Source organism: Semicossyphus pulcher, unplaced genomic scaffold (genome assembly GCF_022749685.1).
Source record: "Semicossyphus pulcher isolate SPU_LCO1_2020_fin unplaced genomic scaffold, fSemPul1.0.p SCAF_14, whole genome shotgun sequence".
Classification (NCBI taxonomy): Eukaryota; Metazoa; Chordata; class Actinopteri; order Labriformes; family Labridae; genus Semicossyphus; species Semicossyphus pulcher.
The window spans coordinates 12,517,124-12,536,726 of NW_027211648.1; the positions used below are offsets into that span (position 1 = coordinate 12,517,124).

General features: G+C 45.1%; 1 protein-coding gene across 2 annotated transcripts in view; it reads left to right on the plus strand.

Annotated features, from left to right (window-relative positions):
- pacrg (PARK2 co-regulated) overlaps positions 1 to 19,603 on the plus strand; it is a 134,972-nt gene that overhangs the window by 11,638 nt on the left and 103,731 nt on the right. Inside the window, exon 2 of one of the 2 annotated variants that reach the window (XM_069662204.1) lies at positions 7,004 to 7,138. In XM_069662204.1, coding sequence (XP_069518305.1) covers positions 7,004 to 7,138 — 135 coding nt within the window. Of the gene's footprint in view, positions 1 to 6,927; positions 7,139 to 19,603 lie in introns of those variants that run through there. The other variant, XM_069662203.1, reaches the window with a different exon arrangement.

Genomic DNA, 19,603 nt, shown 5'->3' on the forward strand with positions numbered 1-19,603 from the left:
GACTGTCTCCTTACTACCTGCAAAACAAACTTCAACTTTTGGATGAGTCATGCAGCTATTCTGAGCTTGTGGCCAGCACTCCATAACCACTCTAAAACAAAGAGCGATGCTGTTACTGACTTCAGGAACATTAACATTCTATGAGATGGTTTGCAGTGCATCATAAATTAAATACAGTTATGAGGATGTTTATTGACAAGAAGCTACTTATTTGATGAATAAAATTGGGATGACAGTTAAATTCTTCTCTCCCAGCAACACGAGTGGCTTTTGCAGCAGGTCAGGGATGTAGTTTTCCTTCCGTGTCTCATTAATTTCATGGCCCAGCGCAGTGTTTTAATACCTTCAGGTGTCGTCACTGATTGGGGCAGTAAAGACAAAGCATTGGATCAGTGCGTTCGCCGCTCTCTTAACAGCCAGGACTAGAACGTGTTTCCTTTGCTGACACACAAACACAGAAACACTCATATCCATGCAACTAACACACAAACACAATGTAAACAGTAGGGCTGCAACTAATGACTATCAGCTTTAAAATTCAAGTTGGAGGTTCTTTTGAGCATGTGCAACCTTCATTCAGTTTCTACATTCAAAAATATGAATTTTAATAAACTTTGGCTACTACTGATACAAAAGATCAATACAAGAAGGAGCAAAAGAGATGAGAGAGAGAAAAAGATCAAGGTTTTAAGGCGAGGGACTGAAAATGTAAATGAGAGAACAATCACACAGTGTGGCTGTAACTTTGGACTGTTAAGTTTAATGACACAGTTGATGTTTAAAAGAAAGATGCATCAGATTCTTTCCATAGCACTACAGTCATATATTTATGTAAAAAACTAATACAACTCCGTCTATAGATAGCTAACGTTAGCTAGCTGAGAAGAGAAGCTAATTATCTTATCTGTGCGAGTCTTCATCATCCACAATTCCAACGAGCCTTCTCTTTAAATGCTCGCGCATTACTGACGTGCTCCTGTGATAAGCAAGGTCCGCTATATGACTGCAGCAGGCGATCCTTTTCTTTGCAGCGTTGAGGGTGAAAAGCTCCCAGACTTTAGAAGTTCTTGGATGCGATGGTGTCGCATCGGCCGCCGCTATGTTTTGTTTACCTGTTGTGTCCTGGTTGCTGTTTTGCATGCGCAACTCTCAGCAGAGATGGTAAGATTGTGAGCTGGCTCACCCCTCAGGAAACTTTGCTCCGGAAAACGATGTTATATCCACGCAGAGCATGAAAAACACACATGATGACGTCAACCAATCGTTGCATCCCTAGTAAACACTAGTCAAACATTTTGCAATATATTGCTCTGCCTACAGTTTCACAATATATAAAATCTTAACCCCTGTATTATGATAAATATTGTTTTGCCAGATCTCTCCAATACATAGCCATACTGTGTATATGCTTGCAAGGTTTGTTTTAGATGCACATCGGAAGGTCATCTCGGATTAAGTTCAGACGTCTGTGAGCAAAGCAATGTGCATGTTTCACAAGTTCACCTCATGGACTAAATGCATGTGGGTTCCCGTTTACTTAACAAGTAGTAAGAGCTTCTATATTCTGCGCAGGCCATGGAGGCTGATTCACTCTGAGCCATCATCTCAACGGTGGTTTGGTGATATGAATCAGCCAATAGGGCTCTGTAGGCACGAGGCTGCCCTGCTGCCTGGCTGATAAGTGGGCCACACAGAGAAGATGGAAAATACTCTCACTCCCTCTCTCTCCCTTGTTCTGTCTTGCTTTCCCTTTTTTTTCCGTGCTCACACAGTGCTTTTTTTCTCTCACACTCCTTCCCTCACACTCCTACCTCAAACTCTTTCTCTCACATCCCGTTAACATCGCCCTGTGTCTGTGCTGTTCTTTTAAGTGATGGGGTTAAACTAGAGGAGACAGAAAACAGCGGGGGGCTCTTCAGTGCTTGAAGCTTCTTTTTGAAGTTCTTCTTTAAACTTATCCCTCTTGTGCACAGTTCAATAGTAGGTGGCTGTCACCTGTTTCATCCTTGTGTCTTTGTAGTGACACGAGGTGTGTAGTGTTGTCTTTGCCTCGCGGTGTCGTCATTTTTTCATTACAAACATCCCTGCCCTTGTGCCAGTGTGCACAGTACGGTTGATGCAGAAGCCTCTGACACAGTGACAATTGTAAAGCACACCTCTATGGTCCTGTGAGCTCTGAACAAAAGACTCTGTTACCTTTCATCAGTCTGTGCTTTTTTTCCCCGTCCGCTGAGAGCTCTTTACTCATTTGTTCTCATCCGACCTTGTCTCTCACAACAGGGCTAATTTCTGCACATAATGAAACTCACTCGCAGACTGATTGCACTTCTTGCTGTTTGGTCATGAGAAATTAATGGAGTGCTGCACAAATATTGCAGATTTATATTTCTGAAAGGAATCAGCCTCCCACCAGTCTGTGTTTCACCCTGCAGAGAGAATGAGCAAAAACATCCTGTTGAATGATTGTTTGACCGTAGAATAGAGATTTCCTGAGCTTAAATACCTCCATTATTTTGTCTGCGTCTTGTTCATTTAAATGCAGTTTGAGGATACAGCATACATCTCTGGTTCGGCTTGTGTCCCTGGTGGCTGGCTTGCTGGCAGCAGTCTGGCCCTTGCTGGAAAAAGCCCTGTAAATAAAGAGAGCTAATTTTGTAGCCTGTGGCAGCGATGTGCAGGCTGACCTTATCAGGAAAGCCTCGGCCCGTCTATTCCATCCTCTGTGACTCACCAGCCCTGCTCCCTCCCTCAGGAACGGCGGCCTTCTGTACGGAGCTAGATTTCAATAACCTCTCAACCGAGAACAGCAGTAAAATGCAGGAATAGTGAGCGCGCAAGAAAGCGAGCAGGCACCTCATTCCGCTTTCCTGCCTCAGTAAACAGGTGATGCAATGGACCTTTGTGCAGTGGCACCGTTGTTGCTTGACAAATATAATGCAACTAAATGCATTTTCGCCCCGACACACAAGAGACAGACGGTAAACAGGATAGAAATGAAAAGGAAGATTAACAAGGTCCTAATATGAGGAAGTGCAGTGATTATAGTAAGAGTTGACAATAAATTGACAGCCCTTCAGACATCAATCAGAGGTATTCAGAGGTGTTTTCTAGTTGCTGGTATGGAGGCAGAGAGATGAGAGAGAGAGTGAGAGCTGGAGCTGGAGGCCCAGGCACAGTGATGGATCACCTACACGCTGCAGCAGCCCCGCCACGCTGAACTCACCCTCTGAATTGATGAGCCACACCTCTTGTCTCCCCTTCTCCCTCTTCCTGTCATATCCATTATTCCTCCATAACCCTCTTCCATTCTCCATCTCTTGATTTCATCGCTCTGTCTCTCTGTTTTTTGTCATTCTATTCTTTTCAGGTCTCTGTCTTTCTCCGGCCTGTGTCACCCTCCACACATTTATCCTGCCTTAGCCTCTGTCTTAATTCCTTTTTTTCCCATTCTTTCCTTTTCCTTTGGACCCCCCCCCGCCCACTCTGTGTGTCAAAATCAGGCAAGAGAGCCATGGAAGTGCCATACTAATAAGGTTAGAGGGAGCATCTCTGTTTCTCGGGGTGACACCTTTATAAATGACAGGAGCACGAGACCCTGCAGGTGCTCAATCACCTCTGCAGGGGCTGGCCCACTGGGAGCTCAGCATGTGCGGTGTGTGAGCAAGTGTGTGCGTGCAAGAGCGCATGTCTGTGCATGTGTTATTGCCTCTGTGGGTCGAGCAGAAACCAGCTTTACTGTGGAGCTAGTTGGAGTGGACAACAGCATTAGGGAGGAAACAGATCTGGAGGCAGAGTGAAGGCGAAGGAGAGAAATGACAGCCTGGAGCTCATCTGACCAGTACTGCCTTGTTATGACTCCCTGATGTGTGCACCAGGGGCACACAAAACAGACACTTCCTCCCTTTATTGCCTTACACCACCTCTATCTCTGTTCTGTAGTCTGTCGCCTCACAGGCTTGCTTTATGGCCTGCCCTCCACTGAGGAGCTGGATGTTATCTGCTTGTATAGGTCCATGTTATAGGCTCCTTTTTTCATGTCTGTGTTTATGTTTATTCCACTGTTCTAAAGCAGGGCTGGACTGTGGATTAGACAGGGGCATGTTGCGCTGTATGGGGCACTTCATAATACGACACAACCAGCTTTGTGGCTACTCACAACAACAAATGCCAGCAATGTAGGGGAAGATAGAAAGAACATACAGTGACTTAAATCTGTTGCAGAGCTAAACATGACAACAAACCCAGCAGTAGTCTAAATTGAGTGATCACCAATGCATATTCACCCATACAAGACAGAACTTAGGGACGCTATTGCTCACAACATGGACGCTGTGTGCATCTTATGTGAAATTCTTGCTATGCCCTGTCCGTAACTTCACCTGACTGAAAGAAAAACAGGGGAAACAAACTGTATTTTTTGGTCACGCTGCTGTAAGACAAACTAGGTTAGTGGTTCCAGCTTTTACCTTGGGATTCAGTTTCAGTGTGTTGTCTCTCGTCTTGCTTTAGTTGCATTAGACCCTGATGTCGTGAGTGGCAGAACAGGAGCAGGCAGATCATTGGTATGGCATCAGGAAGCCGGCAGGTGATAATCTCCCCACAATGCTATGCCTAAGCTGCTAGGAAACAGCAGCCTACAGAGGAAAGGGCTTCTGAGGTGTTATATATGCATGTACATAAGGAAATATGCCATATTGCATGTGTGTTTGTACCTTTCTGGCAGGGGTGTGTGTTTCCTGCCGGTGATGATAATCGAAGTGAAAACGGGAAAATAGCTGTGAAGCTTGCGACACCTCAGCCATGAACGCAGGCCATGGAAGTGACTGCAGCGTCATCATTTCTGCCCATAAAAGCCGCTCAGCCAGTCAATGCAGTCTGGGTTCATTCTCTCCTCTCTCTGCTGCCCAGTCTGAGCTATTTTTAGCCTCCCCCTGTTGCAGCACGGCTCAACCAGCGTCCGTCGTAGCTACCTGGATATGAGGGCTTTGTCACTCCTGCAGGCTGGAGCAGCACTGATCTCGCAAACTCTACAGCAGCCTATTTCCACAGCTAGGACTGCAAAACAACTCCTGTAGTGAAAGGAATGAACGGAGACAGACAGAGAACAGAGGGAAGACAAACACATAATATTGATGTATTATTGCACAGTCTGAATGAAACAGCAAAAGGCATCGCTTTCTTGGATTAACTTTCCCTGGTGCTTGATGTGACAAGACAGAAACAGTATTCTAATAAGGCAAGCTGACACTGTATTATTCATGACAACGCTAAGTTAAAACAATTCAAGCAATTATTGACTAACTGACTAAAATTTAATACAAGGAACACTGGGAGCAATCTCTTTTTCAGAAGTGCACTTTTTGCAAGAGTAAATGAGCAATTTTTTTGTTGCTGCACATGATTAGACATGCAATTGCAACTTAAATTATACTCAAAACAGAACAGAAGAACAGCAATACAATAGCAGGCATACATGAATAATTCTTTGTGATGGATTTCTTTAAGGCTACCACAGTAGGCAATACTGGAAACTGCCTCTTCTTGTGTTTTACATGCGTTGTTAGTCACAGACATTTTGTTAAGGTGTTCTTTCTCCTGCAGGTATACAAAGCTGTGCCTATTAATGCAGCATAATATTATTCAGTATTCCCTTGCATGGTAAACAAGTGCTCCAAACGGATTCATTTGAAATGACTGCACTGCAATCCCACGGTGCATTAGAGCTGTTTGAATGCAGTGGGTGCTCACAGTGCCCTATAATATCCCTCTTCTCTCCTTGTTCCTCACGAGCCTTGCTTTGCTGGCACCAGCTTCTCCACGTCACACATGTAACATAAACTTTGTTCCATCTTACATCATTCCTTGGTGGGTGTTTTGCAGAGCTACATCTGTGGTCCTAGGGTTTTTTTTTATCTCTATTTTGTTTGTGAATTATGCAACAAACAGGCAACACTGTGCAACATGAAAAAAACCCCACCGTTAAGTAGCATCATAGGAATGGACTAAAACCCTCTAAAATCTCACCAATCTTAGGCAGTCCTGCCAAAGATAACACATCCAAGTCCCACTCTGCTCTGCCTGTGGGCTGCTGTGGCAAAATTCTGTTTCTCAATGGGTGGTAATCTGAGGATTAATGACAGCAACACATCTGCCAGTCATGTGGCAGCGCGACACAGATGGCAGGGGATGCACACAAGGGACACAGACAGGGAAAAGATTGGCTACAACATTCTGTCATTCGTCCTCTACACCATGCTGCTGCAAAGCTCTAATGTTTTCAATCAAATAAATCCAAATTCCTAAAGTACATTAGCGGCTTTCACTTGAACACCATTGGGCCTTCAGTGCGAAGTTTGGGTCACTTCCTCGATTAAGTGTTTCTTTGCGTTTTTTTTGGGGATAATTGATTCTTTAGAGGCTCCTTAAGCATGTGTGATATTTAATACGTGTCATTTTCATAAAATTGAATTAACACAGCACTGTCACTGTTCACAGTGATGAAAATCACACACCTTAAAATCCTCACTCTCTCTTTTTCCTCTTCAATATGTTGCATTTACTTACATCTTTTGTGTAGCTACCACCACCATTGGCCCCAATAACAACAGCAGCAGACAGTGTGGCTGATGCGATAGGAGTCCTGTTGACTGTCAGTGGCACAGTAATAGCACATATCCAATATGGAGGCAGAGAAAAGATGATCCTAACAATGCCTCTAGCAGTGCCTCTGGCTACAGGACCAGCACACACACATGAACGCACACACACGCACACACGAGTGCACACTATCTGTGTTTTGCCTTCCTTAGAGGAGCCGAGGAGCAGGCACATGTGTCTCCCTGAATTACTTAGGAAAGGCTGTGGGAGTGATTCTATTCTTGTAGGAGAAAACACAGTCATTTCTGATTTCATAAAACAACACTCTCACATGCTGTGTGTGTCTCGTTCGGTTTGTTTCTCTTTGTTGCTGCTTCTAATTTTTCCCTCCTTTGTGTCTGACCAGGTGGTGGGGCCGCCGGCTGCAGGGGCTTTCCGGGAGCGTCCTTCCAAACCAACCACCTTTCGCAAGTTCTACGAGCGTGGAGAGTTCCCGATGGCACTGGAGCATGACACCAAAGGAAACCGCATTGCATGGAAGGTAGGAACACTGCTCTATGGTACAGTAAGGACTGACTAATGCATATGGGTTTTACATGCTATTAACAAAGAGGCAAGGATTTGCAAAAGTTGCCTCTAGGGAAACTTGGGAAATGTTTAACTTAAAAAACACTAAATAAACTGATATAAAAAGGCCTTGGAGGCCTTATTAAAGCCTTCAAAGAAAAAAACATCTATCAGTCCATGATGGAAATGTATGTCAGTGAACAAGCAAGAATTTTTCATTTACAGTTACACACAACTCTGACGCAAAGTATGCCTTAAACACAATCTGTTCTAAATCCTTGCTGTCAAGCCGCTGTGTGGTTGGATTTGAAGCCTTGATAGGTGCTAGGCAAACACCATTTATCGTCTTCATTATCGACAAGGCTGAAGGTGATGACAGTTTCTCACATATTCACAGGTCCAATGAGGGCTGTTATCCTGTAGGAGGCAGTGTAGATTAGCTCACTTGAGGGCTCCACCTGTCTCACAGCACCAATCACACGATCCATCAATCACAAACTCTATAGGAGCTCGGGCCAGTGGCAGCAAAACACTGGGAGGAATTGTATATGTATTTGTGTTTGTACTGTATGTGTGCGTTTCAACACTCAAGTCTCCACAGAGCCATTAGACTCCTGACTGGCGCAGTGTGTGTGTGTGTGGGATGGATGAATACTTCTAATCACCATGTTGCTTTATTTCAGCTCCCACTATGCTGCCAGCTATTCCCTAACTTCACCACCGCCGAGCAGCAACCACTCTTAATGACATTTATTCATAGTAAGCAATGATAAATGAATCAAACAAATTATAGCCTTCCCCTCCCTGCTTCCCTACTTCAAAGAGAGAGGGAAGGAAGGATTGGTTGGTGAGTGAGCTTTCTCACTAGTTAGCCGTCTGTCTTCAGGTGAAAACACTATAAAAGCTCTCTGTGTATGAATTATTTATGTAAAATGTTCAAATGAATCTTTGCTTTTGCAAAAAAATAATGGATTTCTTTTGTGCTCTGCCCCTGTGAAAGCACAGAGGAAATGGGATGCGGTGTATGAAATTGTTGCTGTCATATCTAATGCAGCTGTTACGCCTATTGATTCCCCCTCCCCAATACTTATACACATGCTAGTCATTCTCAAACCCCGTTCTGAAAAAGAAGTTATTATGCAAGCTGTTTGGGTTTGCTCTTTGACTGGGGAAGTGATTGTAGGATGTTTTTCATGAAGCAGAGTCAGTGCTGTTGAAGGGGATATATTTTCCCCATACGTGTCTATCAGCCCTCTGTTTGTTGAAAGCAGTCCAGGTAGACATATTGTGCACCTTATATGTGCATCTATCGTGTGGGTTTATACAGTATGTGGGTATAGTGTAACAGAGAGTGTAACCATGATCGGAATAAGCGGAGAGGGGCTGCTGCGTGTTTGCACTGAGCTGCCCTCAGGGCACAGGTTCAAGACGGCAGCTCAGGATCAATCCGAGTCTGAGAGCTCAGCCCCCTAGCAAATAAAAAGTGCGAGCAAAGTAAGAAAGAGCGAGTCTTTCGGAAAGAAAAATAAATGGTGTGTTGATTTAGTTTGTGGACTGAGTACTCAAGCATACCAAGATTGTGTGTTTGTGTGTTTACTCTGTTTGTGTTCAGTTTGACTGTCTGCATTGATGAGTGTGTGTGCATTCAGGTCAGGAGTTCAGCTTGCCTCCTGCAGAGATGCAGGCTGTACATGTTTGCCTCTGTGCAGCAGCAAACAACCAATGCGACCATGAAATAGACAAACAGGCCTGATTGAATGTCAGAACTTTGCTCTGTTGCACTGATGCAATAACTGAGCTACTCTCAAAAGTTTGGAAAGGGACTTCTTATGGCTTGAAAACAGTCACAAGCTTTGAAACACGACATCAGATTCTCAAACACTTGGCAACAAAGCAAAATGTTTTTTTAAGTTCACTTGTGCTTTAGTTTTAGTTGGGTCCACAAACGCCAGAAGTATATATCTCAGCCTCTTTGGCTCGCTAAATGCTTTCTATAAGAGCCCCTCAATAAATAAGCCTCCCCAGCATTTCACGCTGGGCAGGCAGCGTGGAGTTGGCATCTGTGAGCAGCACAGCCTATAACTTGCATATGACTGCAGACTACGCTGCTGATTTTCAGAGGACCCCGCAGATACCAACCAATTCACTTAACGGGGAGTAATTGAAATCAATGTTAATATCATAAATATTGCATAATGGGGTTTTTGAAAAAGTACATGATTAATTGCAGAAACAGAAATCATCAATTTCTAATTATCTACACTAACGTGTGCAGCCCGAGCCATATTTCCTGGTGTAAAAACATCCTGTGTTTGGATGCATTAGTGATGCTGAAGCAAGCCTTACCTGTTATTGTCAAGCATAAAATGCTCTGCAGCTCAAAACATGGTGAGATCTGTGGTTACAGTATGATCCTACTAAAGCTGTGTGTTCTGTCCTGCCTGTGTACAGTATTTAGTAAATGTAGAAGTTACTGAAAAGGAAGAAGAAGTTAAAGTAAAGAATTTGTGAGATCTAAATGAGAAACAAGTATGAGCCTGGGGACCTTTGTGTGTGTGTGCGTCCGTGTATGTGTGGTTTATCGTGTGTGTTTGAGTCTATATGTACAAGGGAAATGCAAGTGAACTAAATGTCAAGGGCAAGTTGAAAAAGGGAAGGTTGTATCTGAAAGGTAATTTGGCTCTCCAGAGGTAAAAGCCTCAGCTGTAATGGCGCGCTCAGGTAAAAGCTTTACACGTATGGGGAACATGTGCGGCAGATAGATAAGAGAGAGACGAGCGAGTTCCTATCCCTGTCTGTGTGTGTTTGTGTTCCTGTGTGTTTGTGTGTTTGCGCGTGTGTATGTGAGTGTGCAGGAGAGTGTATGTCTGTGCATGTATTTGGCCCCTGCAATAACGTAGAAGCCAAAAGGCCTGGAACAGCACCGTAATCTACTGCGATCCCCAGTGCCAAAAAGAGAGAGAGAGAGAGCGAGAGGGGGGGGGGGGGGGGGGGGCAGCAAAAGGGAAAGAGAGAGACAGAGAGAAGGAGAGAGTTAGGTGGAGAGAGAGATGGAGACAGCTCCACAGGGACTCAGCAATCAGGAGACATGGCAGCCGCTTGGCTCTCAGTTATAATGGATGAGTTGAGGTCTTCCTGCGTTCCCTGTGGGGCTTGGTTTGACTCTCCCATCTCTACCCTCTGCTGTGCTCTGCAGGCTTGCTGCCAAACATCATGGTACACAGATGCATGCATACACACACACACACACACCTCACATGTGCTACCTCTTAAACAGCCTTGTTTATTTCATTTCATTGATCGACTATCTGCTTTATCTCATCCCTTGATCTCCTGTTCATCTCTGTGTCTCCTGCATGCTCCAGGTTGTTGTTTTGTCCTCTTTATAAATCCTGACTGTCTGTTTCTGCAGGCTGCCTACCATCCATGTTGCCCCCACCCCCCACCCCCACCTCTCCTGGCTCATGTACTTTATCTATTCCCTTATGTCCTTTTACAGGGTCTGTCTGGGGGCAGAGGGAAAATGCATTTTATAAAAATATCAATGCAAACTTGATTTCTGTACACCCTCCGCCACCACAGCGGCCTCGGTCGGCGGCGGGGGGCGCAGAGATGAGGGGGGGGGACAATCAATTAATCTGATCAAGCGCTTTAGGAAATGGAGAGCGTAAGCGCTCCTAGGGGACGGATATCCATCTCCTTGGGATGATTGAATTACGCACAGAGTGAGAGTTGCAGAGGAGGGAGGGCTGGAGAAATGAGGTGGTTAGGGTGACCGAGGATGAGGGAGCATGTGCTTGAGAAACGCAGTGGGAGTATGCGCTTGATACGAGAGAATGAAAGATAGAGAGACACAGAATGAAATAAAGCAAGAGCAGGAGAGTGATGAGAGAGAGATGAGGTCATTGCAGAAACAGCAATGGAGGAGCCTTTTTTCTCTACCTCCCCCCTCTCCCCCCTTCCGACCATTTACATTTTTATGTGTCATACCTTATGGTTGATAACCCTTGCTTTTGACAGCTATATTACATGGCATGGGTATATAATTTTGCTTGGGAGTCAATTCACAGCTGAGGGCTGCTCTGGACAAAGTTCTAATTTATTTAACAGTAAATTACCGTACAGGTTGCATAAAGACCAGCAGTATGGAGGACATTATGGCAGTGGCCTACGGCGCAATTATGGCTTCTTTGTCTGATATATAAATGGAATTTGTTCTGATATCACAGCCTCGAGTGTATGATTGACAAGTTCTTACTTGTTATTGTGCTATTAATACCTCCTGAAGTGATATGCAGAAACTACAGCGCTTACAGTAACCCATATACAGTTACCAGCCAACCAAAGCCAAAAATACTTCCCGCAGCACTTTCACAACAGCTGTTTCATGGAATAAGTGCTCTGCTCTTTTGTTTAGTAAGTAGCACAATATGTTGCAACATATTGGTTAAAAATCCTGTTGGCATGCCACATTTTAAGAGAAAATGACCCCCTCTTCCACTACCAATCCATGCTTACTATACCTTCTCCTCTGCTTTATGTGAATGATTTCTTATCTGCTGTGAGCACTAGAGCTTTGTCGGGGAACCTTTGAATAGACAGAATAAAATGGGGTTAACCATGCGTTTTCTCCAGCTCCCTGGCTGAGCGCTGGATACTCTGGGGGGATAGTTCTGTGTCATAAGGAAAAAGATGAAACACAATAAGAGGAGAGAATATGAACAAGCCCCCCTGGGCTTTCTCTGAGAGGAGAGAGAAGAGAGAAGGAGGGAGTTGAGATTAGAGAAGTGGAAAAAGCACCAGGCATCCTCACTGAAAAAGAGAGAGATGAGAGGAGAAGGAGGAGGAATAGAGGTGGAAGGAACCGGCTTCCAGCAAACAACACTGGCTAACCATCAAGGCCTGTATGGGCTGCCTCCCTGGAGGGAGAGAATTGTCGAATGACTGCTGGGAAGAAGCCTGATGAGCTGCGCCACTGCCATGATGCTGGTGAGACTGCAGGAATGGAGGGACTGTTGGAATGGAGGCATCCAGCAGAGAGAGCTTGTCTGCGGATCTCGAACTGCTACACCGCCCGCCGCCTTCAGCCATTATTCATAGCAGACGAAACACAACATGAAGCTGATGATGGTTGTTTAGCCTGAGGGCCTTCCACTCGTGCTGTGGTATGAGACAATTGCGAAAAAGGATTTTTTGACAAAGTGGAGGATCACTAGAGAAGCTTTTATTTCTGAGGAGACATACAATGTGAATCAATATAAAACTGGTTATGTTGTTTGTTCTGTGTACAGGGACGTAGCACAATATTCTGGACCCTTATACCCCTTTCCCAACAACATTAGCGCGTTGATGCGGGTTTTTCAGACCCAGGAAGACCTGCTTATGCCCATTGTCTCTTTTCTCATTGCCAGTGGAGTATACTCCTTTCAGTCTCTTTTCTGCTACATCACAAACTTGCCGGAGACAGGGTTAGTAAACAGTGAAGATGTTACGTAGGTTAGGTCTTTATTGTATCTATTACCCGTTCAGTCTATTAATCAAACCCGGCGCTGTTAAATTTGGAACGATGTTCGAGTGCAGCTCGGACGGAGATGGGCGGAATTTTTAGCTGAGATGTATTAGCAAATGTTAGTGGGTTTTTTGACCAGTGGGGAAAGGGCTATACAGAGCGACCCGGCTCCTGTATGAGCCTCGGACGAACTTGAGATGTGTTGGTGTCAAAGCTTGGTGTGTGGAAGCCTCGCAGATGCAGTTTATATTGACACTTTTCGACATGTTTGCAGAGTGTAGATGTGAAAAATGAGCCTGTCGCTCTGCGTTGTGATCTTTGGAACACTGTGCACTCTCTCATCATGACGCCCTCCCATTCTGTCCCACTGTTACTTCCTCTCTTGTTTCCCCCCCCTGGGTCACATCATCCCTCTGGACATCCTCTTGATCCCAGGTCTGCCCAAACCTCCAACCCCAGCTGCAATCCCACACAGCTGTCTCCCCCTGTGCAGATGGTGATTAAAACAAATGCACAAACGCTCTCGCAGGAAAACACAGGACTGCGACTCCTTGTAGGCAGATGGTGAAAAAGCCGTGAATAGCTCGGGGTAAAGAAGGCAGAGCGAAGTGATAGATGACATCACAGCGAAGGAGATTGTGGAAGGGGCAGGGTGGATACCAAATTAGACAAAGACAGAGGACAAGACAGAGAGGGACATGGCTCGTCTGCCAAGGCTACAAATCATGTCCCCGAATGCAGCACCAGCGCTGTCACCCCTCCCTCCCACAAAATAAGCCAGAGATCTATTGATTGGCACTCGTATTTGCTGGCGGGCTCCAGCTCAAAATGGAGCCTTTAATTAACTTAATGGACCGGCTGCAGCTGCGTGCGAGCCAGTGAGGGAGGAATAGAAAAAGATAGATAGAGGGAGGGAGGGAGTAAGAGCCAACATAAAGTATAAGTGGGGTTAACTGCAGACCCCTTCTATAATCATTCAGGATGGACACGACAGACTCAAGGAGGAAGGAGAAGGTGAGACTGAGTAGGTTGGTGTCCTATCTGCTACATAGAATTTTCTGCTTCCTGCATCCTGGACCCAGCGTACCCCTCGGTGCTCACTTTTATTCGATATTTTGACCTCTTCATACGGGTGACATGCATTCAGATCAACCACCATTAGGGTTTCTGACGGGGATATCTCTGGGTGCCCCATTAGACCTGTTTATGCCCTACACTCGGGTCACCAGTCACCCCAAAAACACAAGGTCCCTACCAGCCAGACTCCTGCCCCTGCACACTGCTGCCCACTCTCCTCCACCCACCCCTCTCTCTCCCTCCTCCTCTATGCACCATTCTCATTCCTGTCCACTCATCCATTCTGTCAAAGGTTAATTGGTTTGGAAATGATTCGATTCATTCTGGACGTTAATGCTGTTATCATGCTTTTGTTGGAAAAAAAAGAGAAAGAAAAACTACCCCCCACATGCACTTAAGCCTAATTTAAAATAAAGGGGAAAAAGAAAAAAAATCCAATTTAATCTTTTTTTTTTCCTCTTACTCTGGCCCAGGCTTGTCCCCACAAGTCTTTTCCTTTAAATTATGGCAGAATTTCATTACCTTGAAAGCTTTTCTACCCCCTCCCTCTGCTCCCCTCCCTGTCTCCAATACTTTGAATGGATCAGGACTAATGTCTTTCTTGTAACCTCAAGGTCGGAATATTTGGATCCGTAGAAGCGCTCAAGGGTCCCTGTGATTAATGCACTGTACAAAGTACCTTGGAAAAAATGCGGCGGCTGATGGCTGCACAGAGTGATCAGTTGTGCACCACCCTACACACACACACACGGATACACGCGCACACAACCACATACGCTGGAGGTAGTTGTGGATAGAGGTGCCCCTTTCGGTGCCCTTGATGTGGATCATGGGACGCATTCATATTCAAATAGGGTTACCTAGAGGCCTCTCTCAATTCCCCCCAACAGTGCCATACACTACTTCCTTCCCCATGGAGCTTTCTTCTTTTTTCTCTCCTGTAACATCTTTACTTACAGACTGTGTTAAACATAACCAGACTATCACTTCCCTCGGAGCTGCTTATAGGAAGACTGATCTTCGTGGGAGCGCATTATTCTTGGTGGAGTTCCTGTATTAAAAATGCATTTGCACCACATTGCTACATTAACATCAATTTCAGCTTTTATTTACCTGTTAGTATGCCACATCAGATAATTAATTAGATTACCTCTAAGTGCCAAAAAGACTCTTATATCTACAATATAACAGCCACAGCCTGGTTACTGCTGTGGTGGTGGTGATGGTTTCTGCTGACACAGCTGCGATGTCTGATAAAAAATGTGATTTCTCTTTCCCCGGCCACCATGCAGAGGTCCTTACAGTTTCTGATGTGCATGCCGTCCACGCCCTATTGATCAGAGGCGCAGAGGCCTCTGTATTGAAGTTGTTTGCAGAGCTGCAGATGCTATCTGCACTTTTGTTAATTATTTACATTCAGTTCCACAAATCTGATCAATAGTTAATTGAGCCAGCGGGAGCTGTCTGAGAGAAAAACTTTTTGGAACTAAGGGGAAAAGACCTTCAGTGCTGCCAGTTGTATTTTCTCTCATGCTCCTGTGTACAATATTATATAATGGGTTTACTGGTTTAAAGAGAAAAATAAGGAAGCATTGAAGATATATTTCTGCCTCTGGTTTAGTCTGGAGTGTCTTGCAACGGCAATAATTCTAAATGGCAACATTTTAAGGGAGTAGAACTGGTGGCTATTCTCCTGATTGAAGTGCCATTTAAAGTGGCAGGTGGATAGAATACACTCCCAGTGTTTGTCTCTAGTGAGCCATTTGAAAGAGAGGCCTCTGAAGTCTCCGTGTGCATCGGGAGAAATCTAGTGAAGGCCCGTAAACACAAGATAGTTGGTATTAAAGCATGTGGGTACATACCTGCAAGCAGTGAACAATAATAAATCCCCCCCAATGATGAATCAACGCCTGCTCGTGCGTGACCAGGCTCATTTACAAATCTGTTTGTGATCTTTCCAGCGCAATTGAGTGTCCTGCATTTGGAAACGGACTCCGGCTCCCTGAAGGCAGAGACAGCGATAACCAGATATTTATTCGGTGTGTGAGAGAGGTGACAGCTAGATTTGTGGTGCCTGGCACATGCATCTCAGGGTGTTAAAAGATATCAATATGCATATATGCAGTTCTAAATTGTTCCCCTGTTTCTTTCCAGTTAACATTCCAGCTGCATTTCTAGTGTGAGTACTTCTAAAACATGCAGGATCATAAAATAATGTTCATTTTATAACTTTGTAATGACCTAGTAGCCCTATTGTATGACTGCTTATGGTCACATGGAGCAATAAGAAAAGCTTTTCAGACAGTAAAGTTGAGCCAAACAAGTTTCCGCTCTACAAATGTAGAAGAACACACCATCAGGGCAGTTGACCAATGCTGTGAACACCGTGTCACCTATAATAAGAACTGTGACAGAGCTGAACAAAAATATAGCTTGACCTTAAACAATCCACAAATCGCAGCACACACAGAGAGGCGTTATTGCTACAGACGGGCGGCAGAGTGCTTCAGTGCCATGAAAAAAAACAAAAAACAATAATTACTGAGCTGTCCCTGAAACACGTCATCGCTGATGGTGACACTGAGAGAGCCACTCTGTCAGCCACAGCCGAGGCTCAGCCAAAAAAGTGAGCAATGAAGCTGACCAGTTTGTTCAAGTTTATATTATTGCGTGTAAATGTGTGTGTGTCTCTGTCCGAGTGATTGATTGACAGGAGGCGACTAAGGAATGCAGTAGCAGCTCCTTTTTAGTGATCTGTGCCGCCACGCTGCACGTGCTTGGACTTGGCTGTAAATGCCGGAGGGCCTCTAACGCATCATGAGGCGAAATTCATCTCATCCCTTATTCTCCCATTTACCTGTTTGCGCTCGATGTTTGCCATTGTTAACTGACAGACGTGTCAATGACTAATCTGCCTGGGTGTTCGACCACCACACCTCGTATTGGCTTTGGCGTTTCCTTATCTCGCTTCTGTTTCCAGCCTGTCACTGATAAGAGAGGAGGAAGAGAGGGAGGTGTATCTGTGGGGCAGAGGACAGAAGAAAAGTGAAAGAAAAAGAGAGCAGTAGTTAAATTAATGTTAGAGAGAAGGATATGTAGCCTTGAGAGAAAATACAATACATTTGGAGCATCCATCCATCCTCCGGCATGTTCAAAATAGTCACTTTTAGTTTGATTTGTGTGTGTAAATAAAGTGCATGCACACACACTATTGCAAGGCACTAGTCTATATTTCTCAGCGTACGGAGGAAGCCTCAGTAATTTGCACTCAGATGGATGAGCAATAAAAGAGGCGAGCAGCGTGGTGCCAGACGTGACTCCGACTTCAATCTGAGTGTGACCTGACCCAGCAGTATTGCTAAATCTGACTCGTTACATGACAGGGTGCTCTGGCTCACCTCGCCTCGCTGAGACAACCTCTGGCCGCAATCTGGGTGTCTTTGTCAGCTCAGGGCAGCCCGGCCCGCAGAATCGCTGAGGTGGTGGATTTTCCTCTCCTCCCTCACTCAATCTCTAACCCCCCTCTCCTTTCCTCCTTCCCAACATCCACAGATCAGCATTTTTTTTTTCTTTTGCTGTCACCCATTCACACTTCCATGGACCAGAGGCTTCCTCAGCACCACGGGATTATAGTCGAGAGACGGAAAACCCCCCAGATCATTTCCTTACTGGCAATTAGCAGCACACACACACCTCACTGTATCCCACTCAATGACCTGACACAGTCAAACTGATGCAAAAAAAAGCAAAGTATGACAAGGGAGAGAAGGGAATGATGTGAAAAAGAGAGAATAAAACATACACACACAAGGGCTTGATTAAGTGGTCTTTTAAATGCGCGAGTGGGTAGCAATTCAGCAGCTCTTTAGTCTCGGGAGGACCTGTCTCAATTACCCTAATGAGACTCCGGCTTCCTAGGAAGGCTATGGGGGGCAGGGAGTCCTGCAAGGCCATACAGGAGAGGCTGAGGGAGCAAGGGTCTCTATGTGTGAGTGTGTGTGTGCGCAACAGAGAGACACGGATGCCCTGTGAAGTTAAATGATGCGTGCCGGGTTCCCAATGAGCCAGCGTTAGCTGGCGGTCTGACACACAGTGACCTCCCTCTGTGCACATCACTTTCTCATCTGCGCTGTCAGGGAATGGCAGTTAACCCCAGTGTGCCCTGAACCTTGGCCTTCGCTAAACCAATACATATCTTCAATAAAGGCCTAGCATGGAGAATGCTTACAACCGAATATGTAGCCCCGCACCTCCATTCTTATCCTGCCTTGTAGAGAAGAATTAAATACTTTGTGACCAGGAAAGCCTTCCTGTTGTTATGAGCGTGCAGTCCAAAACAGTGCGAGTTAGGTTGTTGGAAATGTCATATTTTTTTCTAGTACAATACATTTGGCTTTCTGCCTCCTGACACAAGGTAATAGAACCAGCCTCTGCGCTGTATATTAACCTTTCCCTCGACAAAACGCACAAACATGCCACAAAACTACACTGTTGTGGAAGCTATCAGCACGGTGTCATCATCACCATTACCCTCATGCATCCAGCATTCCCCTTCACATGACATTCCATTAGCAATTCAACACACAGCTACTCAACACCCTGTGGCCTCTCAGGAATACATGTCAGTCTGAGAGCAAGAGGCCTCACAGTTAGGATGGGTTATTCATACCACTCTGTCCATATTTAATAGCATATATTAGGCCTCCACATACACCCTGTAAACACTGCATTCTGGTTATTTTGTTTTATATCATGTAGTTTTAATATAATATACTATGCCTATTTGACATGAAATTACATTAGCCCTTTTTACACTGCGGTTCCGCCTCCGCGCCGTAACGAGGCTCCGCCGTCATGCAGCCTTTGCCATTTTACATTGGACCAAGCAACGCCAGCGTAAAGCCGCCCCAGTGTGTGTTTTTACACAGCGTTCTGACGTTGTGGAAGCAGAATGTGCGCGAGGTGTAAACAAACAGGGCATGCTTCAAATACGCACACACAGCACTGTTCTGCCCTGCCGGCTCCGCTATTTACACAACCAACGTTTGGCCTATGTTACCACCTCTGGTGCCGGCTCGGAGGCAGAACCACCACCATTCCACCTCTGTGCATTTTACATAGAAGACGGAAAATAACAGAGGCATAATAATCCCACCTTGAACTGGCTGTGTATAAGGTAGGGATGGGCATTTCCAGTAATCTCAATATTCGAGTAATCTAATTACCTTATGAACGAGTAATCGAGTACTCGCAAATTGTACCGTTAAAAAAACATTGTCGGACACTGACATCCCGGCCCGGTAATACTGCGCTACATGCCTCTAAGAGAACACTTTTACATTAATGTAAATAAATAGCCAACAATGGAAAGCCTGTGCGATTTCAAATGCATTCCGTTGTCAAACGTCACAGCTGTAGCTGACTGTATGGACTGCTCTGTATTGCTTAACACGTAACTCACATGTATTCCACTCTCGTAGCTGTTGTCCGGCGTGATGGCGGCATCAGCTCACGGAAGCCTTCTCCTTCCACAACACTTAACGGGAGCATATCTCCAGTAACCATTTTCATTATTAGCAGGACGTGTGCTAACAGGGCTAGCAAATGATGTGATGCGAGACTGTTGTGAGAGAGCATGTTGTTACAAGTTTAACACCGCATATCTTGCACAGCACGTTGACGTGGTGCATGTAACCGAGTTAAACTACTTTAGCTGAAAACAATGCATGCACAGGAGCGCGAGTAGTGTAACGTTACCCGAATAATGATGTCAACAATGAGTACTCGAGTATTCGTCCCCATCCCTAATATAAGGAGCTATTGTTTCTAATTTATACCCCAGTGAAACACAGC